Source organism: Sus scrofa, chromosome 1, assembly GCF_000003025.6.
Source record: "Sus scrofa isolate TJ Tabasco breed Duroc chromosome 1, Sscrofa11.1, whole genome shotgun sequence".
Classification (NCBI taxonomy): Eukaryota; Metazoa; Chordata; class Mammalia; order Artiodactyla; family Suidae; genus Sus; species Sus scrofa.
This window is the reverse complement of record NC_010443.5, coordinates 255,566,451-255,592,474: the sequence shown is the minus strand read 5'-3', so window position 1 is coordinate 255,592,474 and position 26,024 is coordinate 255,566,451. Positions and strand designations below refer to the sequence as shown.

Sequence of the window (26,024 nt, the reverse complement as noted above, 5' to 3'; positions counted from 1 at the left end):
TTCTGGACTCTCTTAGGCACCTGTGTGCGAGGCTTAGCATGGTCTCAGGCAGGGTGGTGCCCTTCTCCCCAGCATGGTCCCTCAGCCTCCAACAGGCTAGCTGGGGCTGATCTCAAGGTAGCTGAGCAAGCTCATAATTGGCTCATAATCAGCACTGTCACTTCTTTCAGAGCAGGTCTCAAGCCAGTCCAGATTTACAGGGTCAGGAAACAGATTCATCTCTTTATGAGAGAAGCTTCCAAGTGACATTTCAAAAGGGCACAGATACAAGAAAATAAATGAGACCACAGCAAATAATCTACCATCCGACTTAATACACATCTGATTTAATATTAGTACCCAGTCCTACGAAAAAGGTAGGGCAAATATTAGTGCTATCATTTTTCAAGAGTAGAAACTAGGACTTAGAGAAGCTTAATCAGTTTAACTAACACCATATGGTTAACACAATCGAGGCCAGAATTTTCGGCCTGGGTTTAGTTTTATAACTTTAACCCCATTACCAGTGACACCGAGCAGGCGCTGGGTTATGTAGACTGTTGATTCCATGTCCTCAGTGGAAACCTTAAAAAAAATGTCAGTCTGTACTATAGATATTAGACTTCTTGGGGCTAGAGTAGGATTTGGCACTGCTGGATCATTTGGTTGGAGGAAAATCCTGAGTTTGGAGTTGTCCTATCAAAAATCAAATTTTTATAAATAAATAAGATTATTTTATGCTGACATTTGGAGAAATCTCTTTATCTTCTTCAAGATAGCATATGTGCCAACTGTTTAAGGAATCTTCTTAGCAGGGGGTTATCAGAAAAGTTACATCTGTTGACTAATGACAAGAAAGAACATCTTGCATTTAATTATTTGCACATTCTGCTTAACTCAGATCCAATTCATAAGACTGTCTTTTTTATAAGCAAGTGTTTTTCATCATCCTGACAACATCCCACTGTGGTAGGTAGAAGGCGGGTACCAACAAGAAAAAATTGTCAGATCACCAGAAAGGCATAGAAAAGATCAAGCAAATACTTACTTGCTATAGAGACGGCACCCAGAAAATACAAAAGACATTTCTTTCATCTACCCTTTTCTTTTTAATCTAAATTTGGGGACTGGCTGCTTTATTTTCTTCTTCTTGCAAGAAAAACATCCCAGCATTTGAAATTTCATAATCAATATAAATATCAACATTGAGAGGCAGATACTGACCTGTTTATTTTGCTGATACCTGAACTTTTCCCAGGTTTTAAAGGACCTAAAAGTTTTCATTTTTAGCTTCTTCCCTCTTAATTCTACATAGAGACTGTATGACAACCATTTCTGGCATGTCAGTGTTTTCCAGAGGGGCCCCCATTTAAAGGATGAAGGGCATGGGCTTTGGACCCAGACAGTCCTGAGTTTGAATTCCTGCTTCACCACTCACTATCATCCTGGGTAGATCTACTTCTTTAAGCCTCAGACCCACCAGCTGGAAACTGAGTTCATAGTATCTTCTGACGGGATTGTCATGAGAGTTAAGATTAAAATGACAAAGCACTGTGCTTGGCACATGGTAAGCACTAGGCAATGTGAACCTCCTCTACTGAAGGGCTCAGAATCTAAGGGAAGATCTTTGTCCTCAACTGAAACCCAAGTTCTTCTTTTTTTTTTTTTTTTTTTTTTTTTTTTTTTTTGTCTTTTTAGGGCTGCACCTAGGGCATATGGAGGTTTCTAGGCTAGGGGTCAAAATGGAGCTATGGCTGCTGGCCTACACCAGAGCCACAGTAATGTGGGATCCGAACCCCATCTGTGCCTATGCCACAGCTCACAGCAATGCCAGATCCTTAACCCACTGAGCAAGGGCAGGGATCGAACCTGCAACCTCATGGTTCCTAGTCAGATTCGTTTCTGCTGAGCCACAACGGGAACTCCTGAACTTCAAGTTCTTTAATGAAAAGGCTGTTAAGAGAGGTAGTAGGTATGATTCTGGAATTTCCTAGCACCTCTAAGGACACGGGCCAGGAGGCTTCACCTTTGAATTGCAGCATCATTATCATTGTGCATTTATGGCTTCATCATCTGTAAGCTGGGACTGATGTATCAACACCTAGAGTTTAAAACACAGACTCTGCAGGTTTCTCACAATCAGCTGTGAATAATTCCTTCTTCTCATTCCCTATGTAAAACCAAGTTCATTTCATTTGATACTGTTTCCTCAACCAGTGCTGAAAATCAAACTTTACTGTTTTTAAAAATGAAGAAACATTAAGTGAACTCCTTAATATCTTAATTTTAGACTTACTGAATCCCTGATATGTTTTAATGTTCAATGTTTTAATGCATTAAAATTGTTTATATCATTAGAAAAAGAAGAGTTGAGACAAAAATGACAAAGCCTGATGCTATGCTGGGGATTAAAAAAGGCCACAGACCCCACTCTCTGAATGAATGAATGACCCTACCTAAACTGTATAATACAGTTTGAATAAACCGTAGAGAAATGTGTTATGGAATAGTGAGAAAAGTACAGTCTTAGGAAGCTCTTATTTTATTTTATTTTTTTGTTGTTGTTGTTGTTGCTGCTATTTCTTGGGCCGCTCCCGCGGCATATGGAGGTTCCCAGGCTAGGGGTCGAATCGGAGCCATAGCCACCGGCCTACACCAGAGCCACAGCAACTCGGGATCCGAGCCGCATCTGCAACCTACACCACAGCTCACGGGAACGCCGGATCGTTAACCCACTGAGCAAGGGCAGGGACCGAACCCGAAACCTCATGGTTCCTCGTCGGATTCGTTAACCACTGCGCCACAATGGGAACTCCGGAAGCTCTTATTTTTAATTTTGCTAAGGACACTTAACCTGAGACCTAACCTCTTTTAACACGCTTTTAAGCATACAATACAGTATTGTTCAACTATAGGCACAATCTGTACAGCAGATCTCTAGAACTTAATTATCTTGTAAACTGAAACTTTATACCCGTAGGGGAGGAGTATGTGTTTGCAACAGGGTTAAAGAGGCTTCTTCTTAGGAAGCGACCTCTAAGTAGGATCTTGAAGGATGCATAAGAGACTTCTGGAGGGAGAGGAACAATCTAAGGAAGAAGAAACAAAGGAATAGCAAATGTGGAGGCCAGGAGGTGAGAAAACAACTGGTATGTTCTCGGAAGAGAAGTACCTGTCAGAGCAGGAAACACAGGGTGGTAACTGGGGGATGCGCAGCAGGGCAGGAGGAAACCCAAGATGAGGACTCTAAGACGGGCAAGGCTTGAGATGGACTTTCCTGCCTAAATTATGCTCGTCAACACTAACTTTCCATGCATTGTCAAGATAGTTGTTGCCTCAGTTGTCTGCACCATTATTCTGATGGAAAAGTTACCACTTAGGGAGTTTTGCCTAATTAAAAAATCTGAGAGGGAGTTCCCATTGTGGCTCAGTGGGTTAAGAATCCAACTAGTATTCACGAGGATTTGGATTCTATCCCTGGCCTCGTTCAGTGGGCTAAGCATCTGGTGTTGCCGTAGCTGTGACATAAGCCAGGAGCTGTAGCTCTGACTCTCCCCCTAGCCTGGGAACTTCCATATGCCACACATGCAGCCCTGAAAAGCAAAAAAAAAAAAAGAAAAAAAAAAAGAAAAAAAAAAACAGAGAGAGGGAGAGACTAAGTCAATGTTTTTCAAATGAAGTAGCTCCAAAGTGTGATTCTTCAGCTTGAGATGGTGATGCTGCTCATACAGTCACGACCATTTATCATATAGCTACTATGTTGCAGGCTCGGCACTAGATGTTTTGCAGGCGTTATTTCCTTTAATATTTAAAAAAAAAAAAACCTACAAGGTAGCTGTCATCACCTCTTTTACAGCTTATCGAACAGAATAATTTTGGAAATTGAGGTTCCGAAAGATAAAGACAAGGTCAGGTGCACCTAAATGTCCACTCCCAGATCCGGATGGCTGCAAGCCCTCTAGGCTCAGCCCCAGCACTGGTGCGGATCTCTGAAACCCCTCTGTCTGCTGCCTGTCACAGGTTTGGATGCCCCCAGCCAGATCGAAGCGAAAGATGTCACGGACACCACCGCTCTGATCACCTGGTTCAAGCCCCTGGCCGAGATCGACGGCATCGAGCTCACGTATGGGATCAAAGACGTGCCAGGCGACCGCACCACCATCGACCTCACACATGAGGAGAACCAGTACTCCATCGGGAACCTGAAGCCGGACACGGAGTATGAGGTGTCGCTCATCTCCCGTAGGGCCGACATGTCCAGCAACCCTGCCAAAGAGACCTTCACAACAGGTAAGGGCCTGCCCGGCTGATGTGAGACTCCCATCCCCACTCCTGTTGGCATGTAGACAAAATGGAAAGGGGACTTTCATCCCTTTAAGTTTTACTTTAACGTATCGTAGCCATTGATTAATTATTCAAAGGGGAAAAATTACCCCAAATAACCTTTTAAGGCAAAAGGAAAAAATGTTTGCCTACATAGAAGATACTGGTCTGGCATTTTCAGGCATTTTGGTTAAACAAAAATTCAAATAAATATTTTCATAATAAAATGTAGTATATGGGAAACATGAATGGCAAAGGAGCCTTCCAACCTCTTAGCCTATGGCATTATTTTCAAAATACTAAAGTGTCAATCGTTCATTCAGTAAATATTTGTTCAGAGCTCCATAAGCTCCCTGTGAGCTATTAGAAATCCAGTGATGGGAGTTCTCATCGTGGCTCAGAGGTTAATGAATCTGACTAACATCCATGAGGATGCAGGTTCGATCCCTGGGCTCACTCAGTGGACTAAGGATCCATTGTTGCTGTGAGCTGAGGTGTAGGGTGCAGACTCGGCTCGGATCCTGCATTGCTATGGCTGTGGCGCAGGCCAGCAGCTACAGCTCCAATTCGACTCCTAGCCTGGGAACTTCCATATGCCAGAAATGCAGCCCTAATAAGAAAAAAAAGAAAAGAAAAGAGAAGAAAAGAAAAGAAAAGACAAAAAAAAAGGAAAGCAATCCAATGATGAACACAGCAAATCTCTTCTTACACTCATAGAGCTTATTTATAAGTTTCGTTCTAGTTTTTATTAAGCACAGAGTTGACGATGGAAAATATGAATGATTGAGGCATCAGAAACTCTAATAGTGTGTGTCAAATGTGCCATATTTGTTTAGATTTGTGCATTAGCTACTGATCCAGAGGGGTGTGTGGGCAATTTTGTCATTTCTCTGCAATGACAGGCACCTTTCACGTCTCAAGGACGCCTGCTCTCCTGGTGTCTGGTGCTTTCAATACAAATGCCCCTTCCTCTTGCAAACAGGCCTGGATGCCCCCAGGAATCTCCGCCGCATCTCCCAGACAGACAACAGCATCACCCTGGAGTGGAGGAACGGCAAGGCGGCCGCCGACACTTACAGAATTAAGTACGCGCCCATCTCTGGAGGTGACCACGCCGAGGTTGAAGTCCCCAGGAGCCCACAAACCACAACCAAGGCCACACTCACAGGTGAGCTCTGCATCCCCAGCCCAACTGGCCCTGGGGGATGTCCCCATTTGCACCAGCAACCCCTCTCCCTTGGGCATCAGTGAGTCAGCCTGTGGGACAACCCAAACACTGAGAAAATGTAGCCTTCAGAGACTAGCTCGGGGCCGTTTTATGCTCCTCCGAGAGCAGCCTATCCAATCTTGGACTGAATCTCAACCTGCATGTTCTCTCTTAGGTCTGAGGCCAGGAACTGAATATGGGATTGGAGTGTCTGCTGTGAAGGGGGACAAGGAGAGTGACCCGGCCACCATCAACGCAGCCACAGGTGAGACACACCTGATTCCCACCACCACCGGGATGGCCATCGGCAGACACGACAGGACCCAGGAGGCAGGAAGCCTTCTTGAAAAGAAAGAGTAGATGCCCAGAGGAAAGGGGGCTTCCAGGGTCATGCAGCCTAGGTGTCCACACTCAAAAGTAGCATCAGCGCTCCCCATGCAAATGATGCTGACGTTACTCTCTATGCAGAAAGAGGGACAGGGGGTTATTTTACACAAAATCCGAACCAGACTTTATAAAAGATCTACAAACTTTAAAAGTTGATAACCCAATTCAGTTTTTTTAGAAACCACTGACTCATCACAACACATCTTGGGGATTTTCTCTTAGAAAACACTTAACTTGCACGTCTTCATCATACAGATTATAAAGGGCAGGAGCACAGTTTAAGGCAGTCTTTGCTCTTACAGCCCGTATCCTGCATCTCAGCCTCTGGGTGAGGATGCTGAGGGACTATATGATTTGAGATGCTGATTCTTTCTGCAAGTTTTTTTTTTTTTTCCCCTGGAAAATTTGTAAAAAGGAAAACTCTCTGCCTCTCCACCAGCCTCCTCATCTCCCCCAGGAACTGTGATGACAAGGGGAGACTGGTGTGCAAAGAGGTCATATATCATGCTTCCTTAGGCTTCTTTATGCTGAGCACTTACACATATTCTTTTTTATTTATTTATTTTTTGGTCTTTTTAGGGCCATTCCTGCGGCACATGGAGATTCCCAGGCTAGGGGTTGAATCGGAGCTGTAGCCACTGGCCTATGCCACAGCCACAACATTGCCAGATCCGAGCCACGTCTTCAACGTACACCACAGCTCATGGCAATGCCAGATCCTTAACCCACTGAGCAAAGCCAGGGATGAAATCTGCATCCTCATGGATGCTAGTCAGATTCATTTCCACTGAAATGAGAAGAACTCCACATATTCTTTTTTATCTTTTTATTTGGACGTAATTGTAGATTCACATGCAGCTGTAAAGAAATAAGACAGACATGCCCTTTATCTACTAGTTTCCCCCCATAGGAACCTCTGTGTTAACTACAGAACACCAGCCCAACTAAGAAACTGGCATCAACACAATCTATCAATCTCATTCAGATTTTATCAGTTTTACACACACGCATTTGGATGTGTGTGTATGTTTAGCTGTATGCAATTTTGTCACTTACAGATTTTGGAATCCACCACAACAGCCAAGACACCAAATAGTTCCATCACAAGGCTCCCTCTTTCTAGACTTTTCTACAGCCACAGGCACCTGCCTCCCTCCCCTGCATGCCAACCTTGGCAATCACTGTTTGTTCTTCATCTCTCTAATTTTGCCACTTCAAGAATGCTACATATAAGGAGTCACACAATATGCGACCTTTAGAGATTGACTTTTATTGCTCAAAATCATTCTCTTGAGATCCAACCAAATTGTGTCTTCTGTCAATAATCAGTTCCTTTTAAATACCTTCAATTGAGTATCATTTCATGGTAGGGATATACCACTATATTATTTTGAACCTTTCAAAAATACAGTGAGGTAATGTACAACAATGGCATTTCACACAGGTAACTAAACTGCCTGAAGCCACACAGCCAAGGGTTGTAGGCAGACCTAGGGTGGTAGCCCACAACCAGCTTTCAGCCCCAGAAGCATGTCTCCCCTGAAGCCTGAAGGATGCTCCTCCCTCTCTTTTCCTCCCAGACTTGGACCCGCCCAAGGACTTTCGGGTTTCTGACCTTAAGGAGAGCAGCCTGACCCTGCTCTGGAGGATGCCGTTGGCCAAGTTTGACCGTTACCGCCTCAACTACGGTCTGCCCTCGGGCCAGCCAGTGGAGGTGCAGCTGCCCAGAAACGCTACCTCCTACATCCTGAGAGGTCTGGAGCCCGGGCAGGAATACACCATCCTCCTCACAGCAGAGAAGGGCAGGCACAAGAGCAAGCCCGCACGGGTCAAGGCATCCACAGGTAAGGTCCTCCTCTGAGTTCCCTCCAAACCCTCTGCTGATTCTGAGGCTTACACACATCAGCCAGACTGTCCTCCAGCGAGACAACCAGATGGGAAGATGTGTGACCTCTCGCTCTTGAATCTTCTGCATGCCCTCTGAAAGAGCTACTTGCCTGTCTTCTTCCCTTGTCAAGTTCAGCAGAGTTCCCTAGCTGGGCCATCAATAGCGGTTTTTAAATATTTCTTCCTAGGAGAACTTAAAGCAGCAGAGTTTGTTTGTCTTTGGTTCTTTTCTTTAAAAAAAAAATGTGTGTTTTACAGAATCTTTAAACTTTTTTCTTATTTCATCCCCCTCTCTAGCAGAATTAGTTAAGTTTTCATTTTATTTCTGTTCAAGATGATCAAGGCGTTATTTCCCGTTAAATGTTTTGATTCCAGGTCTTCTGCTCCTCTCAGGTTACTGGAAACACTGCACAGAGCCCTTTGAGCCTTCCATGGTGCCCTGCTCACCTCATTTCTCCTTTTTTCTTAGTCACTATGGGCCAAATTTGTTTTTCCCTGACAGGTTAACCCTGACCTCCAGCATTCCTCTAGCCCAAGTATTCTGTTCTTTGTACCTGCTTCCACATTGTCTCAATGGCTAAAGTGAAAAAACAATCAGGAAAAAAAAAATCCATTTTCCTTTATGAGAAATATGCACATTTAATTTTGGCCCTCAAATATAATTCTTCAGGGTATGACAAGTAATAATCCTCAGTTTCAGTTTAATTAGTCAGGATGTACTGAGAACCCAGTGAATACACGGCAATATGTTGATATGTGAAGGAAAAGTGGGTCATTTTTACTGCTATTTTGACTCAAGCACTCCTGCTCACAATCCTTGGGAAGACCAGATATTCAGAATGTTAAATGGAACTTAAGGAAAGAGAGTGAGGAATCAGGAGCAGCCAGAGAAAAGTGCCATGGCAGAGATGCCACTCCAGCCGAATCTCAATAAGCAGAAAAGAGGTTGTACAGATGGGCATATTGGGAAATGCCTTGAAGAGTCCTTGTCATTTAGGAATACTTGAACCTGCATACAACAGAAATCTCAAATAATGCAAGATCACTTAAGCAAGATAAAAGTCAGTTTCCTCTCTCATAAAATAAGCCTGCGGTTAGGCGGCTCAGGGATGGCAGAGCAGTTCCAAATTATCAGGGATTTGGGTCCTTCTCTCTTTCTGTTTCACTAGTCTTAGGTCTTGGCTTCCATTCTCAAAGTCACCTCCATGTCCCAACGTGGCTGCTTCAGTGCAGCCTTCACATCTGTGTTCTAGGCAGCATGAAGGAGGAAGAAGCGAAACCTCCTCAAAAGTACCTCCTGATGAGTCTTTCTGGAAACCGCACCAGTGACTTCTACTTACGTTTCACTGCCCACTCCTAGCTGTAAGTAAGTCTAGGAAAGGTAGTCTTCTGGCTGAGCATGTGCTGCCCACATAAAATTGTAGCAGTTTATGAGGAAAAAGGAGAAAAGGGGTGTTCGGTAGACCACCAGCAGCAGCTTCTTCAGAGAGTCTAAAGGGAGCTCAGGTGATCTTGTTATGTCAAGGGACAACAAATGAATCAGAGAAACAAAAGAGGGATTCCTTCTTCTCGTCCCTCCTCCTCTTCCCGTTTTTCTTCTCTTCCCTCTTCCTCCTCTTCCTCTTCTTTTTCTTCTTCCTCCTCTTCCTCCCCCTCTTCTTCCTCTTCCTCTTCTTCCTTCTCTTTCCCCCTCCTCTTCCTCTTCTTCTTCCTCCTCCTCCTCTCCCTCCTCTCTCTCTCTCTTCCTTGTTTTCTGAGCTTTACAAATGCTAGAGCAAAGAGAGTTTCCCATGCTACCCTCTGGCTAGAGCTGCTTTATCTCCCAGCTCCAGTGGGGAATCCCCAGGCCTCAGCAGCTCAGGGGGAGGAAAGCTTTCAAATGAGCCACAGGCTGGAATTACTTTGTCTCTGACTAAGAGCCCAGTTTGGGCATCCCGAGGGCTCAGTGGTTTCGTTTCCACAGCCATGCCTCTTTAATACTGTTGCAAAGAAATCACATTGTACATTTAAAGACATTCCTCAAAACAGGGGCAAAAAATGTGCAAAGTCCCTTTGATGGGCTCTTCCCCCACTGCTTCCAGAATATTCCTTTCTACAGCTTTCTTCATGGAACTATCTTATTTTATTGAAAGTGAGGAGGACATTTCTTTTCTTCCCCTGAAGTCTGTCTTCTCAAGTCTCTTACATTTACTCAGTTGATAATACACGACAGCCGTGCTCATGCTAAGTTCTGGGGCTACTAGAGCAATTAAGACGTGTCTGTGCTGGAGTTCCCATCGTGGCTCAGTGGAAACAAATCTGACCAGTATCCATGAGGATGCAGGTTCAATTCCTGGCCTTGCTCAGTGGGTTAAGGACCTGGTGTTGCCGTGAGCTGTGGTGCAGGTCAAAGATGTGGCTCAGATCTATTGTTGCTGTAGCTGTGGTATAGGCCAGAGCATATAGCTCCGATTCGACTCCTAGCCTGGGAACCTTCATATGCCATGGGTGCAGCCCTAAAAAAGAAAAAAAAAAATGTGTCTGTGCCTCCCGGGAGTTCTGCATGTACTAAGCAGAGACACCTTCACTTGCTAGAACTGGGGGTGTGGAGGGTGCACTGGGAGCACAGGATGCCTCCTGAGCATCACGAAAGGCTTAACATGGGAAGAAGTTTTCAGACAGACACCGAAGAGGCAAACAGGACTGGGTTATGGTCTATATAAAGAAGCAGAAGCCCAGGCACCTGGCTTTGGTAAGCACGTGAGGAGAGAAAGGAAACAGGAAAAGTGGGAGCTCTTGGGTGAATGTACCACGTGGCTATGAGTTCTGAAATGTCAAAGGGCTGTAGGTTCAAACATCAGAAAAAGGGATTCCCGGTTTTGCATCATTAGTCTTGATAGCACAAGTCTGCAGAGTGCCCCCTCGTTGTCTGTGGGTTTTACAGAAAGATGTGAACTTGGCTAACCCAAAACATTTTGCCCAGGTATTTCCAGAGCTCTAGCCCTGACACTGAGCCAAAGCACAAGCCTTTTCCTGGATGCAGCACCAAGTTAAAAGTACGCATCGCCTGGCTGCCCACCACACCTGAGAAGCTACACAGGCTACACAGCCCCATAGAACCTGGCCCTTCCCAGAGCTCTGACTTCACTCCCACCACAGGTCCCTTTGCTCATTTCACTGTGGTCACCCTGGCCTTCCTGCTGTTCCTTAAGGATGCCAAGCCTGCTCCCACCTTAGGACCTCTGCACAAGCTACTCCCCCTGCCCAGTTACCACTCTTACCCCAGGTTTTCACACAACATCTGCCTGATTTCATTCAAGGGTCACCTCAAAAGACCTCTCCGTCACCCAATCTACAGTGATGCCCTGTCCTGACTCACTTCTTCTTGCTGCTCCAGCCTTGCTCCTGACACTGACCTGGACCAAGGTTACAGACATCATTGGGACCATCACAAAGGGCAGGGAATGTCATGCTAAGGGCCTTGGGTTTCATTCTTGACAGTGTTGAGTCACTGAAAAGTTTCAAGGCAGGCAAGGCTTTTAATTTCAATTGTCTTAACTTTACAATTTGAAATCAGAGTTCTTTAATGTACACTTGGGAATCCGCAGGCTCAACACTGGCCATTGCGCTGAGAGAATCACTCTCTCTCCCACCAGTGAACACTGAAAGTGGATTTCTTATCAGTCAGCACTTGGTAATTATCATCTACAAGACGGTGGAAATCTAAAGACTGAAAGTTGGCTCAGCCAGGAATTCCTCCAGGCCAGCTGGTCAACCCACCATGAGCACAGAACAGGGATTCTGAAATTCTGATTTCCCAGGCCCACTGACATTGTTCAGAGGGTAGATGCCAGCGCACAGCTGTAAGAAAAAGACAACAGCCTTTTCATAAAGAAAGGCCAAGAAATTCAGTGTGGAACGGTACACTGGCAACACTGGGCTTCTGGGGCAGTAAGCCCACGAGCGTGTCATTTGCTGTTGAAATGCAGAGTCTGCATTTATAGGAAGCCTTGCAGTCTCCCTCTCAGCTGTTGTCTGCTGCATTTGTATTCCTACCATCATTCCATCTCTTTTCATAATTCTTACCCACTTCCTTTTAATTTGCCTACTGATTTTATTCATTGAAGTTACCCCTTTTAGTCATCTGACTAGCACTTGCTTAGTGATGGATTTTGGGTGGGTACCAATAGCAGCCACCCAACAGAGGTCACAGTCACAGCATTAAACGTAAACTGATGTTTTCTTTTCTTGATTTGCATATCCTCTCACCCTCAAAAAAAGGGGAAGAACAGCCAAAAATTTTGGCAGAGTCACGGTACTATCATCACCGTGATGAGTACCATTTACCGAGCAACATGACATTATATGAAAATTACACTCTCACCTAAGAGAAAAGATGGTTCTCATGAGGAAAAGACATTTTCTAACGCAGCTCTGCTTCTCTCCCCTCTCCACCCATCTTTACTACAACAGCCTAACAGGCAATATGAAACCCTCCCCCCTTCCGGTTAGATAATTCTCCCTCCCCCCTTGCACCCAAGTACCTGAAACTTCTTCTTTCATAGAAGAAAACAAAAATTATGTCATAATTACAGAGAGCTTAAAAGGCAGTTACCTGGAGAAGAAACACTGACTTAGGGTGTCAGTGTCAATGTCAGCTAAGTTCTTGACAAGCACTTTTGACAGGAGGAGGGGAGAAGAGGAGAGTGGGTTAAGAAGGAGAGTTTCTGGGCTGCAGGACTGGTTTCCTTAACTTTACAGTTTTGCTTAGATAGGTTTCCGTCCCATGTCTCTTTATGCTTGAGGACTGCAGGGATATTTGAAAAGGCCATGCTCCAGAGTTACTTGTGCTAATATCCCAAGGTCAGGGAAACACTTGATATATGTGGAGCACTGCTCCTGGCTCACAAGGGCCACTGCGTAAAAGGATGTCTGACCTCTTGCCCTTTCTTTCCCCAAAATTGGACACATCACTTTGAGCTTGGGGGCCTCTCCTTCTCACCTAGGCCATGTCTGTGTGGTTAAGAACTGCGATGGGGTCTTGGGTGAGGGCTCCAGGATGTGGATTTGAGTTACATGAAAAGTCTGCAGATGGAAGGTCAAGGTCAGGGTTTGAAAGCCTTTTCTTTTTTTTTCTTTTCTTTTTTTTTTTTTTTTGTCATTTCTTGGGCCCCTCTCGTGGCACATGGAGGTTCCCAGGCTAGGGGTAGAATCGGAGCTGTAGCCACCAGCCTACACCAGGGCCACAGCAACGCAGGATCCAAGCCACGTCTGCGACCTACACCACAGCTCACGGCAACACCGGATCATTAACCCACTGAGCAAGGCAAGGGATCGAACCTGCAACCTCATGGTTCCTAGTTGGATTCGTTAACCACTTCACCACAACAGGAACTCTCTGAAAGCCTTTTCTGTAAAGGGCTACGAAGTAATATTTTAAACTTTTCAGTCCCACAGTTTCTGTCTCAATGTGCCACTGCAGCACATAAGCAGCCATTAACAATATGTAAGTGACAAGCATGGCTGAATTCCAATGAAACTTGATTTATGACATCAAAATTTGAATTTCATAGATTTTCATTGTATTCTTCTTTGGACTTTTCCAACCATTAAAAACAATAAAAACAGTTGTTAGCTCACTGATTACCAAAATAGGCAGCAGGCTGGACTGGGCACTTAGACCACAGTTGGCAGACCCCTAGTCTAGATCAAACAAGATTTAAAGGAGTGTAAGCTTTGCCAACACGGAACTATTAGGAAGAACAGTTCCCAGAACATGGAAAAGTCTGAATTGAATAGATTCTTGAAGAGAAACATTCTCCCCTCTGAAAGGATATCATCGTTCCAACTGCAAGCTAAGATTTTCAAGGGAGAAGTCTTTTTTAGCAGACACCCAAGGCTCACTTGAAATTAGCAGCCAGTGTGAAGTATATATAGGGAAACAATCTGTTCAACTTAAATGAGCTCAAGGCACGTCTTACTCTGTTGTTTGTAAATCTATTTCCAGAGAAGGTCCTTTCTTCCTCCGTGATACAGAGTCCACTTAGGCTCAGTGCTGGCCACGTTATCACCTGCAGGCATATTCAGACAAGCGCGTGTTCTGTGCTTTGCTCATTGTAGAGAGGAATGAAGGCAGCACATCTGGTTTTAATGGAGCTTAATAAGCAGTTTCTCCCAGGGCTTCGGTTCTTCTTTCTAAGGAGGGACGACGGTCTGCAAAGACTCGGCGCCTTCCTCAGGTCAGCCTTACCTGTCCTGTGTTCATTTGTCTCTGGTCTTTCTGAAGGGGGTTATGTAAATGGATTTGAGCCGCAGAAACTAGCAAAAATCTCAACATAAAGAGACAGTAAAACAGACCTTCCAGGGGAGATGGGGGAAGCACAAAAGGGAAGGGAATCTAAGAGGAGCCGATTTTCGTAAAATATAGAAGGTTGGAAGGCTCCGACCAGGAATTGTGCAAAGAGCTGGGGGCTGATCCTTATGATCTCACCCTTAAGATGAGAGACTTTCCAAAGTGGAAACTGCAGCAGGGAGCATTACTTACACAGACGTGCAGCGTTTTTCTAAACCCACAGGACACTGGTCAATAGAAAAACATCATTTTCGAAAGACAAACCCAAACATGCCACAAGGCAAAATAAGCATGCTATTGATTTTTCTGTCAGCGTTTGTTCCTGGATGCAGTGAGGGGAACGAAGAAGCACCAAGGCCTCCAGGGTCTCCCAGCATCGGCAGTGAGTCTGCCCTCTGAGTTTCCAGACAGAAAGCATTTTAGGATTGGTGTAACTGACCCCATCTCTTCATTATTCAGACCGCATCCCTGAACTGGAAAACCTCACCGTCACTGAGGCTGGCTGGGATGGCCTCAAACTCAACTGGACCGCGGCTGACCAGGCCTATGAGCACTTTGTCATTCAGGTGCAGGAGGCCAACGGGGTGGAAGCAGCTCAGAACCTCACGGTGCCCGGCGGCCTGCGGGCTGTGGATGTTCCGGGCCTCAAGGCCGCCACCCCCTATAGAGTCACCATCTATGGGGTGATCCAGGGCTATAGGACACCAGTGCTCTCTGCTGAGGCCTCCACAGGTACCTCTTCCCTTTCTGTCTATAGCTTCTGTTTTTCCTAACAGGAAACTGCCCAAGGATGATCAGATGCAACTCACTTTTAAATAGACCCTGAAAACCCCAAGTTATAGCCCTAGGGTGCCTAATCACGGGAAGAAATCAGGCTTCACGACTCCTGGGGCAGCTTTCACACTGCACCCCCTGTGAACCACGCATGCCCCTTGGGGTGGGGCTGGGAACTGTACGCACAGCCCCAACAGCAGGGGCCTTTGGCTTCACAAACAGGCTCCCTTCTGGTAAGGGATGTTAAGGCATTATATTTAAAGGAAAAATGGTAAATCAAAGATAGTAACAATAATCTCCCTGCCTGTTGGAAGTCAGGGCAATGCCTTAATAAGATCACAAATGTGTTCCCACAGCTCACCCTCTTGGCTCCGTTTCTCAAACTTAGGAAGCTGCGTGATGCATGTTTATCTAAAGAAAGTCACGTACTAAAAAAAGTAATATAAAGCCTGTTCTTTGGTTGAGGAATCCCAGGATCATTAAACTAGTTTTTTGTCCTCCTCCAGGAGAAACTCCCCACTTGGGAGAGGTCACGGTGTCCCAGGTGGGCTGGGATGCCCTCCAACTCAACTGGACAGCTCCGGAAGGAGCCTATGAGCAGTTTCTCATTCAGGTGCAGGAGACGGACACGGCGGAGGCAGCCCAGAACCTCACTGTCCCAGGAGGACTGAGGTCCGTGGACCTGCCTGGGCTCAAAGCAGGCACTCACTATAGCATCACCATCCGTGGGCTCACGCGGGACTTCAGCACAGTCCCTCTCTCTGTTGAAGTCCTGACAGGTATTCTAGACAAGTTCATTCATTTGCTTGCTCCCACTCTCTCTGCTCAGGAGAGATCAAGGCCCTTCCCTGCTCTGAACTGGGTTCAGCCCCTACCACTGTGGGGAATACTGATGAGTCAGGCCTGCTTCCCTCCAAATGGCCTGCCCCTTATGTGGCCAAGTCCTAGTCTTAGCATGGCAGCCAACTCCATGGAAAATTCCACCTCCTCTTCTTCTACATAAATTAAGAGGTGACTTTTCTTTCCAAGCAAGTTTCAGGCATAATCTCTAAAAAGTTGGAAGGCACACTCTGTGAATGGGAAGAAAAAAGCAAAACAAAACACTGATCTAAGCCCATTGTAAGAACACACCAGGGAGTTCCCTTCATGGCTCAGTGGTAATGAACTGACTGGTATCCATGAGGATGCGGGTTTGATACCTGGTCCTGCTTAGTGGGTTAAGGATCTGGCATTGCCATGAGTTATGGTGTAGGTTGCAGATGCGGCTTGGATCCCACATTGCTGTGGTGTAGGCCAGCAGCTGCAGTTCCGATTCAACCCCTAGTCTGGGAACTTTCATATGCCTCGGGTGCACCCCTAAAAAGACAAAATAAAAAAGGACACACCAAAGACTCCCCAAAGCCCCATTTGTGTGTCAAGAATAGAAGTTGTGAACAATTTGCAGAACTGTCTTTCATTCCCAAAGACTGACGAGAAAAGCCCTGGCTTTAGTGCCAACAAATAGAGTGTGCTCAGCACCTGCTGTAAGTCATGCATCTACAGTCAACACTAACCAGACAACTCATCCCAACCGTGGCCAAAATGCCATCTCACCTGAATCTCAGTGCGCAACTGCCTTTTTTAGTAACTCAACAACTCTCTGTCCTTATGCAGAGGAGGTTCCAGATCTGGGGAACCTCACGGTGACGGAGGTTAGCTGGGATGCCCTCAGACTGGACTGGACCAGCCCAGAAGGGATCTATGAGCAGTATGTCATTGAGGTCCAGGAGGCTGACCAGGCCAAAGAAGCTCACAGCCTCACAGTTCCTGGCAGCCAGCGCTCCATGGAAATCCCAGGCCTCCGGGCTGGGACTCCTTACACAATCACCCTGCATGGCGAGGTCAGGGGCCACAGAAGTCCACCCCAGACCGTGGAGGTCACCACAGGTATACGACCCTCCTCCCAGACCAAGGACATGACTGTCATTGGAAGAGAGAAAAGTCCCCAGGTGTCAGCCTTATCTCCAAGCTGCTGGCAGGCAGTGTGATCATAAGCTCTAATTCAGGAAGGTCCGGGCTGGAATTCCAACTTACTGGCTGAGTGTTCTTGACGATCTCATGTTACACCTCTGAGCCTTCCTGTCTCATCTTCGAATCAGAGATAATACTCCTACCTCAGAGCACGGTCATGAGCAGTAAGTGAGATAATGAATGGAGGTACTTAGCCAAGCACCCATATGTAGTAAATTTTCAATGGCAAATAGAAAAATTGATCAGAGAGCAACATATCATAATACAAACAGTGTAAACTGTACGGCTGTGACACAAGAATAAGGTCAGAACTTTCTAGAGATATCTTACCATTAGTGGCCTCCGAGTCACTAACTGCCACCCATCTGGCGGTCAGACTGCCACAGAATAACCTCTGAAAGGATCTATCGTCCCCTACTGACATTAGCCAGGTCTCTCTCTCTCTCTCTCCTTAACAGCTCCTCAAGGCAGGGTGATTCCCAAAAAAGGACAGTCACATTTGACTTCAAAGTTTTTGATTCAGTTTGGAGAGGAAAAACAATTCATCTGAATTTGTCCCCTGAAAATATGTAACTCCATCTGTTATAGAAAACGCCGTGCTGGTCATGAGGTTTCTAGAAACAACTTTAAAAAGGGCCATGGGAAAATGGGCCTGGTGTGGGGGAGTAGGGGTTTTACGCTGGGCCCTAAGCCCATGCCCGTCTCTTCACATCCTGTGTTTTGAAAATGCCACTCAAATGACTTAATCAAATGAATTGTTTTTCTTGCTCATCTATAACAAATAAACTGGTCCTTGCTAGAAACTACTCACAATTCCCCAAATAAGAAAAGTAATGTTGCGAGACACCTAAACTGGCCAGATTATCAGTGGCCTGTGTTTCCTGGAATATTATCAAACCAAACAAGAGCAAAAGGGGCCTTTGAGACACATGGATCTGGGAGCAGGATGCTAATGATCTACATCTGTGGCTTATAAACGTGTTTTTGGAAGCAGAATTCCTTTTGCACATGAAATCTTACAAGGAACCCCACAACATAATAGACAGATGAACAGATGTTATGTTCTTGGTGATCTGGGAAGGAGGGCTGCCTATATCCATGTCCCCAACCCATTTCTTCCATAAAAGGACCAGTTCTATGTGGAACACAGTTTGACTACAGACCCTTCAAAAGGTCAAGTCTGCCCAAACTCCCCTTGGGCACTGAATCCTGGGAATACCTGAGAACAAGTACCCCATACCTTTTTTGGCTGAAATTCAGCAGGTACTTTCTTGTCTGACTTCAAATCCATGGCCACTTCAGCCTTAAAAAGAGAAGCTGGGAGACTGCATTTCACCCTGAGCAGGATTCCACTAAGCAGTGAGTTTTTCCATATCTGGAACCCAAACCTTCTAAATCAGCAGTGACTACATTAAAATTCCTTTCTACATTGTAGAAAAATGAATAGTGGGCCCTGCTCTGCACCATGTGCTGAGCAAAACACAATCACTTTTAATTAAGAGTAGACAGTTCACACAAAAGGCCTTGCTTTGTGAGGCAGACATTCTTCATTCAGACACAAAATGCTATCAGAAGGTGGGAGGGAAAGTGCCAAGCCAAGAATCCAGTATGGAACGTCTAATCCCTAAAACCTGAGAGAAAGTCCAGAGATAAAACATCAGACTTGTCCAAACCTGATTTTGTATGTGCTTCATACACCCAGTCAGAGAGCCTGTGGCCAGCAATGAAATGATCTCTCCAACATCCAGTAATGAAGTGAATTCCAGAACTTCCCTCCCAAGACATGACCGAGAAGTTCCAAGGGGAAACATCAACAAAATGATACACTGTCAGCTCTCAGCATCTGCAGGTTCCACTTTCACAGATTCAACCAACCACGGATCAAAAATATTAGGAAAATGATCCCAGCAATCTCCAAAGACAAAACTTGAATTTGCCACGTGTTGGTGACTATATACGTAGCATTTATATTGCATTAGGTATTATCAGTAGTCTAGAGATGATTTAAAGTATACATGAGACGGCACTGTATAGGTGGCATGCAAATAGTACACCCTTGTACATGCACCCTGGGTATGTTATCCGTGGGGGCCCTGGGGCCAGTCCCCCGAGGATACTGAGGAGCAAGTGTGTATCTGTTAGGCTGCTACTATCGAGTCCTCACTATGTGTTAGGTGTGCTGTCAGGTATATATGTCAGGTAGAAATGCAGAAGTTCATAAATATTATCATTCAGTCATTACACTTTCCAATTTAATGGTACTGTTATCTCTAATTAAAGGTGAAGAGAACAAGGCTCAGAGATGAGCTGGGTGACATGCCCAAGATTATATAGCTAGCAAACACTGGTGCTGGAATTCTAACCAAGGCCCATCTGCCTCCAAAGCCTGTAATTGTAGTCAGTTCCTACTTCCCTTACCCCGACCTGCAATCTCATCTTTTCCATGGGCTCCTTAGGTGCTGGTCATTCATGATCCTCAGAGACCTTCCGGTGGGTCATCGGTGATCGTGATGGCACTGCCATCTCAAGAATGAAGGACGTACATGTTTCCTTCCCCTTTCTCCCCATCTTCAACTCCTGAAGAAAGCTGTGGTCAGACCACTGCAGTTCACACTGGAAAGTCCCCTAGACCCAGAATGTCCACACACACACAAACACAAGAAAAGCTCTTGGCCCTTTCTCCCTTCCCTAGAGCTGGGCTGTGGGACGTTTGGTTTCCTTGTTTGGGGTTTGCAAGACTGACAAACTCCTCTCTGTCCTTCTTCAGCGGAGCTCCCCCAGCTGGGAGACTTAGTCGTAACTGAGGCTGGCTGGGATGGCCTCAAACTCAACTGGACCGCGGCTGACCAGGCCTATGAGCACTTTGTCATTCAGGTGCAGGAGGCCAACAGGGTGGAAGCAGTTCAGAACCTCACGGTGCCCGGTGGCCTGCGGGCTGTGGATGTTTCGGGCCTCAAGGCCGCCACCCCCTATAGAGTCACCATCTATGGGGTAATCCGGAGCTATAGGACACCAGGGCTCTCTGCTGAGGCCTCCACAGGTACCTTCCTCTCCCTGTCCATGAAGCTTTCTCTTCCAGAGATGCTGCAAGGAGTCAGCTTCTGCCCGAATCTAAAGCCTTTCCATGCGCCCATTAGCTGCTGACCTTGCATGTTCAGAGACCTCCCTACCGGCTGTGCCTTGGTCCAGATGCCTTTGACGTGTCAGGAATGAATGCTGCCTTTTCAGACCTCTAGCCTCTCCCAGACCTTACCTGTCCAATCCTACAGCTGCATCTCTTCTGAATGATGGCTTTCCAGTTCAGGAGACAGCTTGATGGTTTTAATTCTCTTCCCCAGTGCTTGGATCTAACTAAAAGCCCACCTTTCCCACATGTGAGTTCTGGTGGAGCACAGATTATTTACTTTAGAGGGTCTTTTTGCTGGTTAGAAATGGTGCTTTACTATCCGGAATCCCTCAAGGGTATGGGCACCATGGTTCTTGCATTTAAAAGAAATGTTTTAATTTAAAAGTTTCTTTAAAATGCACTGAGTATAATAAGAGAACTGAATTACCCTCCTCTGGGCCATTCTCTCAGATACTGAGTCATTGTTAGAACATCAAATTAGCAAATAGCTAGGCCAAAAAAGAAAAAAAAAAATCACCCAATTATGACTAGAGACAGTACCAAAGAAAAAGCCATTCATTAGCAGAAGTACACACAGCAGCACTTGAAGCAAAGAATGTCCTGGGCTATGAATGTCAAAGATCTGATGCCCTTTTTGCTCTTTTAATCAAGAGCTGCTCCCCGGACTGCTGGCCTTTGGATGGCACACTCCCAGCCCAGACCCAGGAGGTACATTACAGGGTCCTCATGGCTCTGCCCCAGTGACAGAACGTTCAGTGTTTCCCGGGAGCCTGTTCGAGAGGGCAGCCCTCCGCAGCCCTGGTTTCCGTAGCCCATCCTTCCATGGGCCTCTATCAGTCTGAAGTTGAGCAGAGGCTGTGTCTGGTTTTGCAAATGCCTGCCCCAATCTTGCGTGCAAACCTGTTTGTCTAGCTGATTTCAGCAAAAACGTAGCTCTGCATTTTCGCCCCAATCGTTTCAGTAAGTCTCTGTGAGATAAACATACAGTACAAAAAACTGCCACATGAAGGGTGACCCTGAAATGCCTCAAAACTGAAGCTGAGGCTGCCCTGGATGGACCTTTTATCTAACATCTATCAACCAGCCTTTCTCAGAAGGCAGAGAAATCACCCACCACTTCTGATCTTTCCTGCAGATCTTGTGGTTTGGGAGTTCTTAGTATTTTTATGTTTTTTTTTTTTTTTTTTTTTTCTTTATAATGGTAGCAACATTCTTGCTTCAGAAGAGGTGGTCTGTGGGGAGCAAGGGCCATAATTGCATCTGATCTGCATTTCACCAGCTCTCTTGGGATGGAAGGTTTTCTCCTTACTCTCCAGTGAGACAACACCAGCTTTTCAAACCCTATTTCTTATTCCTGTTGCTCAGAAAAGCACTGGTAGGATCATCTCTGAGACAAAATGGTATTTCTTGGCTGAACGGGGTTGCCTGACGGCCTTGCCTTGGCTCAGCTCTCTTGGTTGGCAATTCGATGCTAGCCTTCTTGGTCCACGTAGGAGCAGTTAAGAAAGGACAAGCCATTTTAGCAGAATAGGAGAACAGCTGGCCCTCATCAGAAGTCTGATGGAAATACCAAGAATTACACTGACAAATTGCCAACTCCCTTTAAGTCACAAAGTCAGAAGCCTCAAGGTACCACCTTGGGAGAGGGATGGTGTCAGAATTACTTAGTCATCATTTGAATAGATGGGCGCTCCCTCACAGCAAAGGGTGTCTGCCAGAGGGAGCCAAGGACTTGGGGTCCCCTGAGTACAAGTCAAGAGACTGGAAGCTGCCAGCACTTATATCTTCTGACCGATGGCCAACATCCCTGAGGTGGGGCTCCCAGAAGCAACTGGGCTTTGGCAGAGCCGTTCCTGCCGCTGTCACTCAGCATGTCTCCTCACAGGCCGGCTCCCTCGGCCAGCCTGTGATCATGTGCGGCAGCTCCGGAGCCAGGCAATTTAACTACCATACCTTCCTTTTTGTACTTTTCTTTTAACAAATCCCCTTTTCCTCTCCTCCCATTGGCACTGACGGCTAACATTGCTTCATTTCGCCCTAACCATGAATGGTCAGGTCTTTCGGCCCGGCTCCGGTACTATTAACAACTGCAATCTTAAAACACAAGGGCAATGATTAACACACATTTCTTTGTTTCTTCTCTCCCATCCCTCCTTTTTCAGCTGGAGAACCGGAAATTGGAAACCTCAGTGTTTCCGACATCACTCCTGAGAGCTTCAGTCTCTCCTGGACAGCTACCGAGGGGGCCTTCGAGACCTTTACCATTGAAATTATTGATTCCAATAGGTTCCTGGAGACGATGGAATATAATATCTCTGGTGCTGAACGAACTGCCCACATTTCAGGGCTCCGCCCCGGTAATGATTTCATTGTCTACCTCTCTGGCCTCGCTCCCGGCATCCAGACCAAACCCATCAGTGCCACAGCCACCACAGGTACACGCACGTTTGACCACTCCTAACGCCCTCTCTCCAGTGTCTCTTTTGCAGGTTGAAGCCACTCCTTCCTGCCCTTGGAAGCACAGGCCATGGGGCACTCACTGTTCTGTGACACTAGGCAGGAGCGCTATTTAATGTACCTCTTTTCCAGCAGAAGCCCAAAGGGTGACTTTCCTGATTGATCCCTGACCAGAACCTGTGCGGCATAAAACGTAGTTTGGTCCAGGTGACGGCACTGAATCTGGAGAAAAGAATTCTCCCCATCAGTAACTAAAACGCCAAAATGAGAGCTGTCCTCGACTTGTAAAGACATCCACGTCAGTCAGGGGACTCCTAAAAATTACATTTGGGGCTACCTGTCTTTGTCTTCCTAGTGCCTTTGACAGCATAGTCGCCAAAGAACCTCATGATTTAATGAAACTGAATTGAGAAAAGGATGAGACAGGGCAAAGATTATTCATCAGGGGAGTGAAGAGGAAGCAATGCCATCGAGCCCACCCCCATTCTAATGCCACCTCTGAGAGAAACGACGAGAACGTGTTGGCTTGCTCACAGAATAGGGAATGGTAGATGGCAAAAATAAAAGTAGGGCAGGCATGTTTAAATAAGGAACTTGGTTAACTAAAGAGTGAGCTGCTCTCACTAAATCTGTGGGATCTGCAACATGCACCCCATCAGAGACGCTCTCTGGAATACAGCAAAAGAGAATTCTACATGAATTCTGGAAAAGAGAGCCCGGTCCATTCGAATTAGCCTTCCTAAGCACATTATGGACAATCCCTTCTCTTGACAGATAAAACCAGACATCATAAACTGGAACGTTATTTGCGGACTAAACACAGCAGAGTTTTTTCTTCTGAATCACAAAAGGGGGTCCCATGTCCTAGGGACATTCTAGAAAAGGGGCCATTAACATTGGAATATCAAAACTAGCTATCATTTAAGTCCCTCATGGCTGAGGGAGGGTCTGTATTCATCCTATTGAGACTACAGATTGTTATCAGCGTGGTTCAGGGGCAAAGCAGAGAGCCGGAATTACCTTTTTCTCACCTCAGCCAGATGAAAGTATACCAAAACCTAGGGAAGAAAATTAGTCCACCATATGTATTTGTTTCTCATGACTCAGGTTGGGTTTCAAAAAGGGCAAGTCCCTTTACCAGGGCATAAAGACTAAAGCTTTATGGATTTAGTCTTACATGTTTTGATTCTGACCCCCTAAGAGTGTTTTAAATTGACATGCTTTCATATTTTTTTCTTCCTGCTCTAGTAGCCGAACCTCTCCTTAGCCACCTCACTGTCTCAAACATGACCTCAGGCAGTGTGTCCATCTCATGGAAAGCTCAGGAGTCTGCCTTTGATAGCTTTCTTATAGAAGTTAGGGATTCTGATCACCTCCAGGACACGGTAGTGCGTTCCGTGCCTGCGGCGTTCCGTGCCTGCGGCGTCTCGCAGCCTTGTCATCACCAACCTCCAAGCTTCTTCTAATTACACTGCCCACCTGCACGGGCTGCTTGGTGGGCAGCGTGCTCAGACCCTGACCGTCCAGGCCACCACAGGTATTTCCCACGATGGGTTCTTCACTCTCCATTGAACTTTCTCTAAACAGGGTTCCAAAAAATCACCCCCGACCCATTTTTCATCCTCCTGGTTCCTCTGGATCCTTCTTGAATTTGATAGAGCCACCCAAATCAGAGTTTTAAAGCTTTAAAAGAAAAACTCTCCCCCAAATTAAGGAACTTCTGGGTCAACCTCTTTTTCCTCAATAGCCACTCACATCTGGAGTTGTACTACTTGTTCGTATACAGTTAACCTGATGTGCTTTGGTTGGATTTCTAAATCATCCTTTCATCTGATCTTGAATAATCTTTTCCAGTTCCCATTATCATTTGCCTGTGGTCTTTCTAATCAGAGTTTGCCTATGGCACGTTCAAAGGGGCGTCTGCATGCCGGTACTGGTTCCTCGGTCAGAAGGACCTACTTTCTTTTCTCCTCCACCAAGAGTTTAAAAGTGGTGTCAACTTGCATGCTGAGAAAGAGACCTCAAAACAAATCCCAAGACCTACATAAGAGGACCCAGTGGGCTCATCTTCTTCTTGAGACTTTTATTTGCCTGTGTTCCCCACAAACCGCCTGCTCTTTTTTGACATGTACCCTCTCAAGCATGTCTTGTCATCCTACTGTTGTTATCTGTCACAAAGCATCAGTCTTCCTCTCATCTATCTTCTCATCCAAATCTTGGTGCATGTGGTGAACATTCAGAGCATTAAGTTTTGGAAAATGTCTGTCTTTCCTGGAAGCAGACAGCATGTCAAGGAATTGTTTCAAAGGATTAGAAGCAGTGAGAGAAAAACACCCCCAGCTTGCATGGAACACTGACTGGACCCTAACTGCCATTCTCCTTCTGAGTTTTTTCTTGCATCTTGCTTTTCAGCTTGGTTGCATCCTTTGAGAGACAGCTATAAATTAAGCTGACCTCAAGAACCTAGGTCTTATTCTGCATGATAAGTGTGTTGGCGATTCCAGCCTCTGCCCGGTAGCATGAAAAGCGTCCTCATACATATCCTTAATTCGGGAGATTCCTTCCTCATCAAAATATAAAGAAAAAGCAGACAGAGTCTCATCTGGAGGAGCATTTCACTATTTGTGTGGCTGAAGTCATTTGCCAATGCTGTAGCTGAAAATTATAGCATCATTATCTTCTCAAACTAATTGCTAGGGAGGAAATCCCATGCCATTATTTATGGCTATATTCTGCTCCAGAGCCAGATTCCTTTGTCCTTAGAGACTTGATGGCATCGAGTTATGCTCTGTGGTTAAGCAGTTAAAGTTCTCTGTCCTCCAAACACGGGAGCTGCAGCAAAACAACTCCCAAGTCCTTGGAAGAAACAGTCTGCCTTTTCCAACCCTAAATCCTGATCCTAGGGTCTCAATCCTCCAGGACTATTGCTTCTCTCTAAAATACGGTCTGGGCTGAACTTATTTTAATGTTACAATTATTTGATAAATGTACATTTAGGTGACCAGACCATATACATCCCAGTTGAAACAAGCAGTGTAAGCCCCCTACATTAAAAAGTGAGCTGATCTCACCCCTGATTATCTAGATGTTAAGGGACAAGAGAAACTTAACCTCAGTGGAAGCATCCATCTTTCCAAATGATCCAGGAGGTGAGTTGCATAATAAGAAAATGCAAAGTCCAACTCTGTCTTCTTTTAACTTTTACATATACCAGGGCTTTTTAAAAGGAGGCCATTTTCACCTTTACAGCACTTACGCCAAAATGTAGATTTTCCCATGGTGCGTACATTTGGGTTTCTGAATACCACAAAGAATTTCTCTTGTGTGGGTATTAACCTTTAATCTGTGCAACCCAAACAGATCAAAGGAGACTAAATCAGGACAATGGCCAAGTTGCATTTTCTAAGACATGCTCAGTGGCACACCAGTAACTTAAGATGTTCAGAGACTATTCCTCAGAAATGGTTTAAGTTATGAAATGCTGGACGAAACAAAACTAAGTAGGTTTCTTTAGCGAACCGGCACTGCAGAGCTTCTGAAAT

General features: G+C 45.6%; 1 protein-coding gene across 19 annotated transcripts in view; it reads left to right on the top strand.

Annotated features, from left to right (window-relative positions):
- TNC (tenascin C) overlaps positions 1-26,024 on the top strand; it is a 97,147-nt gene that overhangs the window by 37,907 nt on the left and 33,216 nt on the right. For 6 of the 19 annotated variants that reach the window (XM_021083146.1, XM_021083130.1, XM_021083107.1 and 3 more), the window contains 9 exons: positions 4,000-4,269; positions 5,285-5,470; positions 5,685-5,774; positions 7,477-7,740; positions 14,574-14,846; positions 15,395-15,667; positions 16,542-16,814; positions 19,666-19,938; positions 22,188-22,460. In XM_021083146.1, the coding sequence (XP_020938805.1) occupies positions 4,000-4,269; positions 5,285-5,470; positions 5,685-5,774; positions 7,477-7,740; positions 14,574-14,846; positions 15,395-15,667; positions 16,542-16,814; positions 19,666-19,938; positions 22,188-22,460 (2,175 nt within the window). 19 annotated transcript variants of the gene reach the window in all.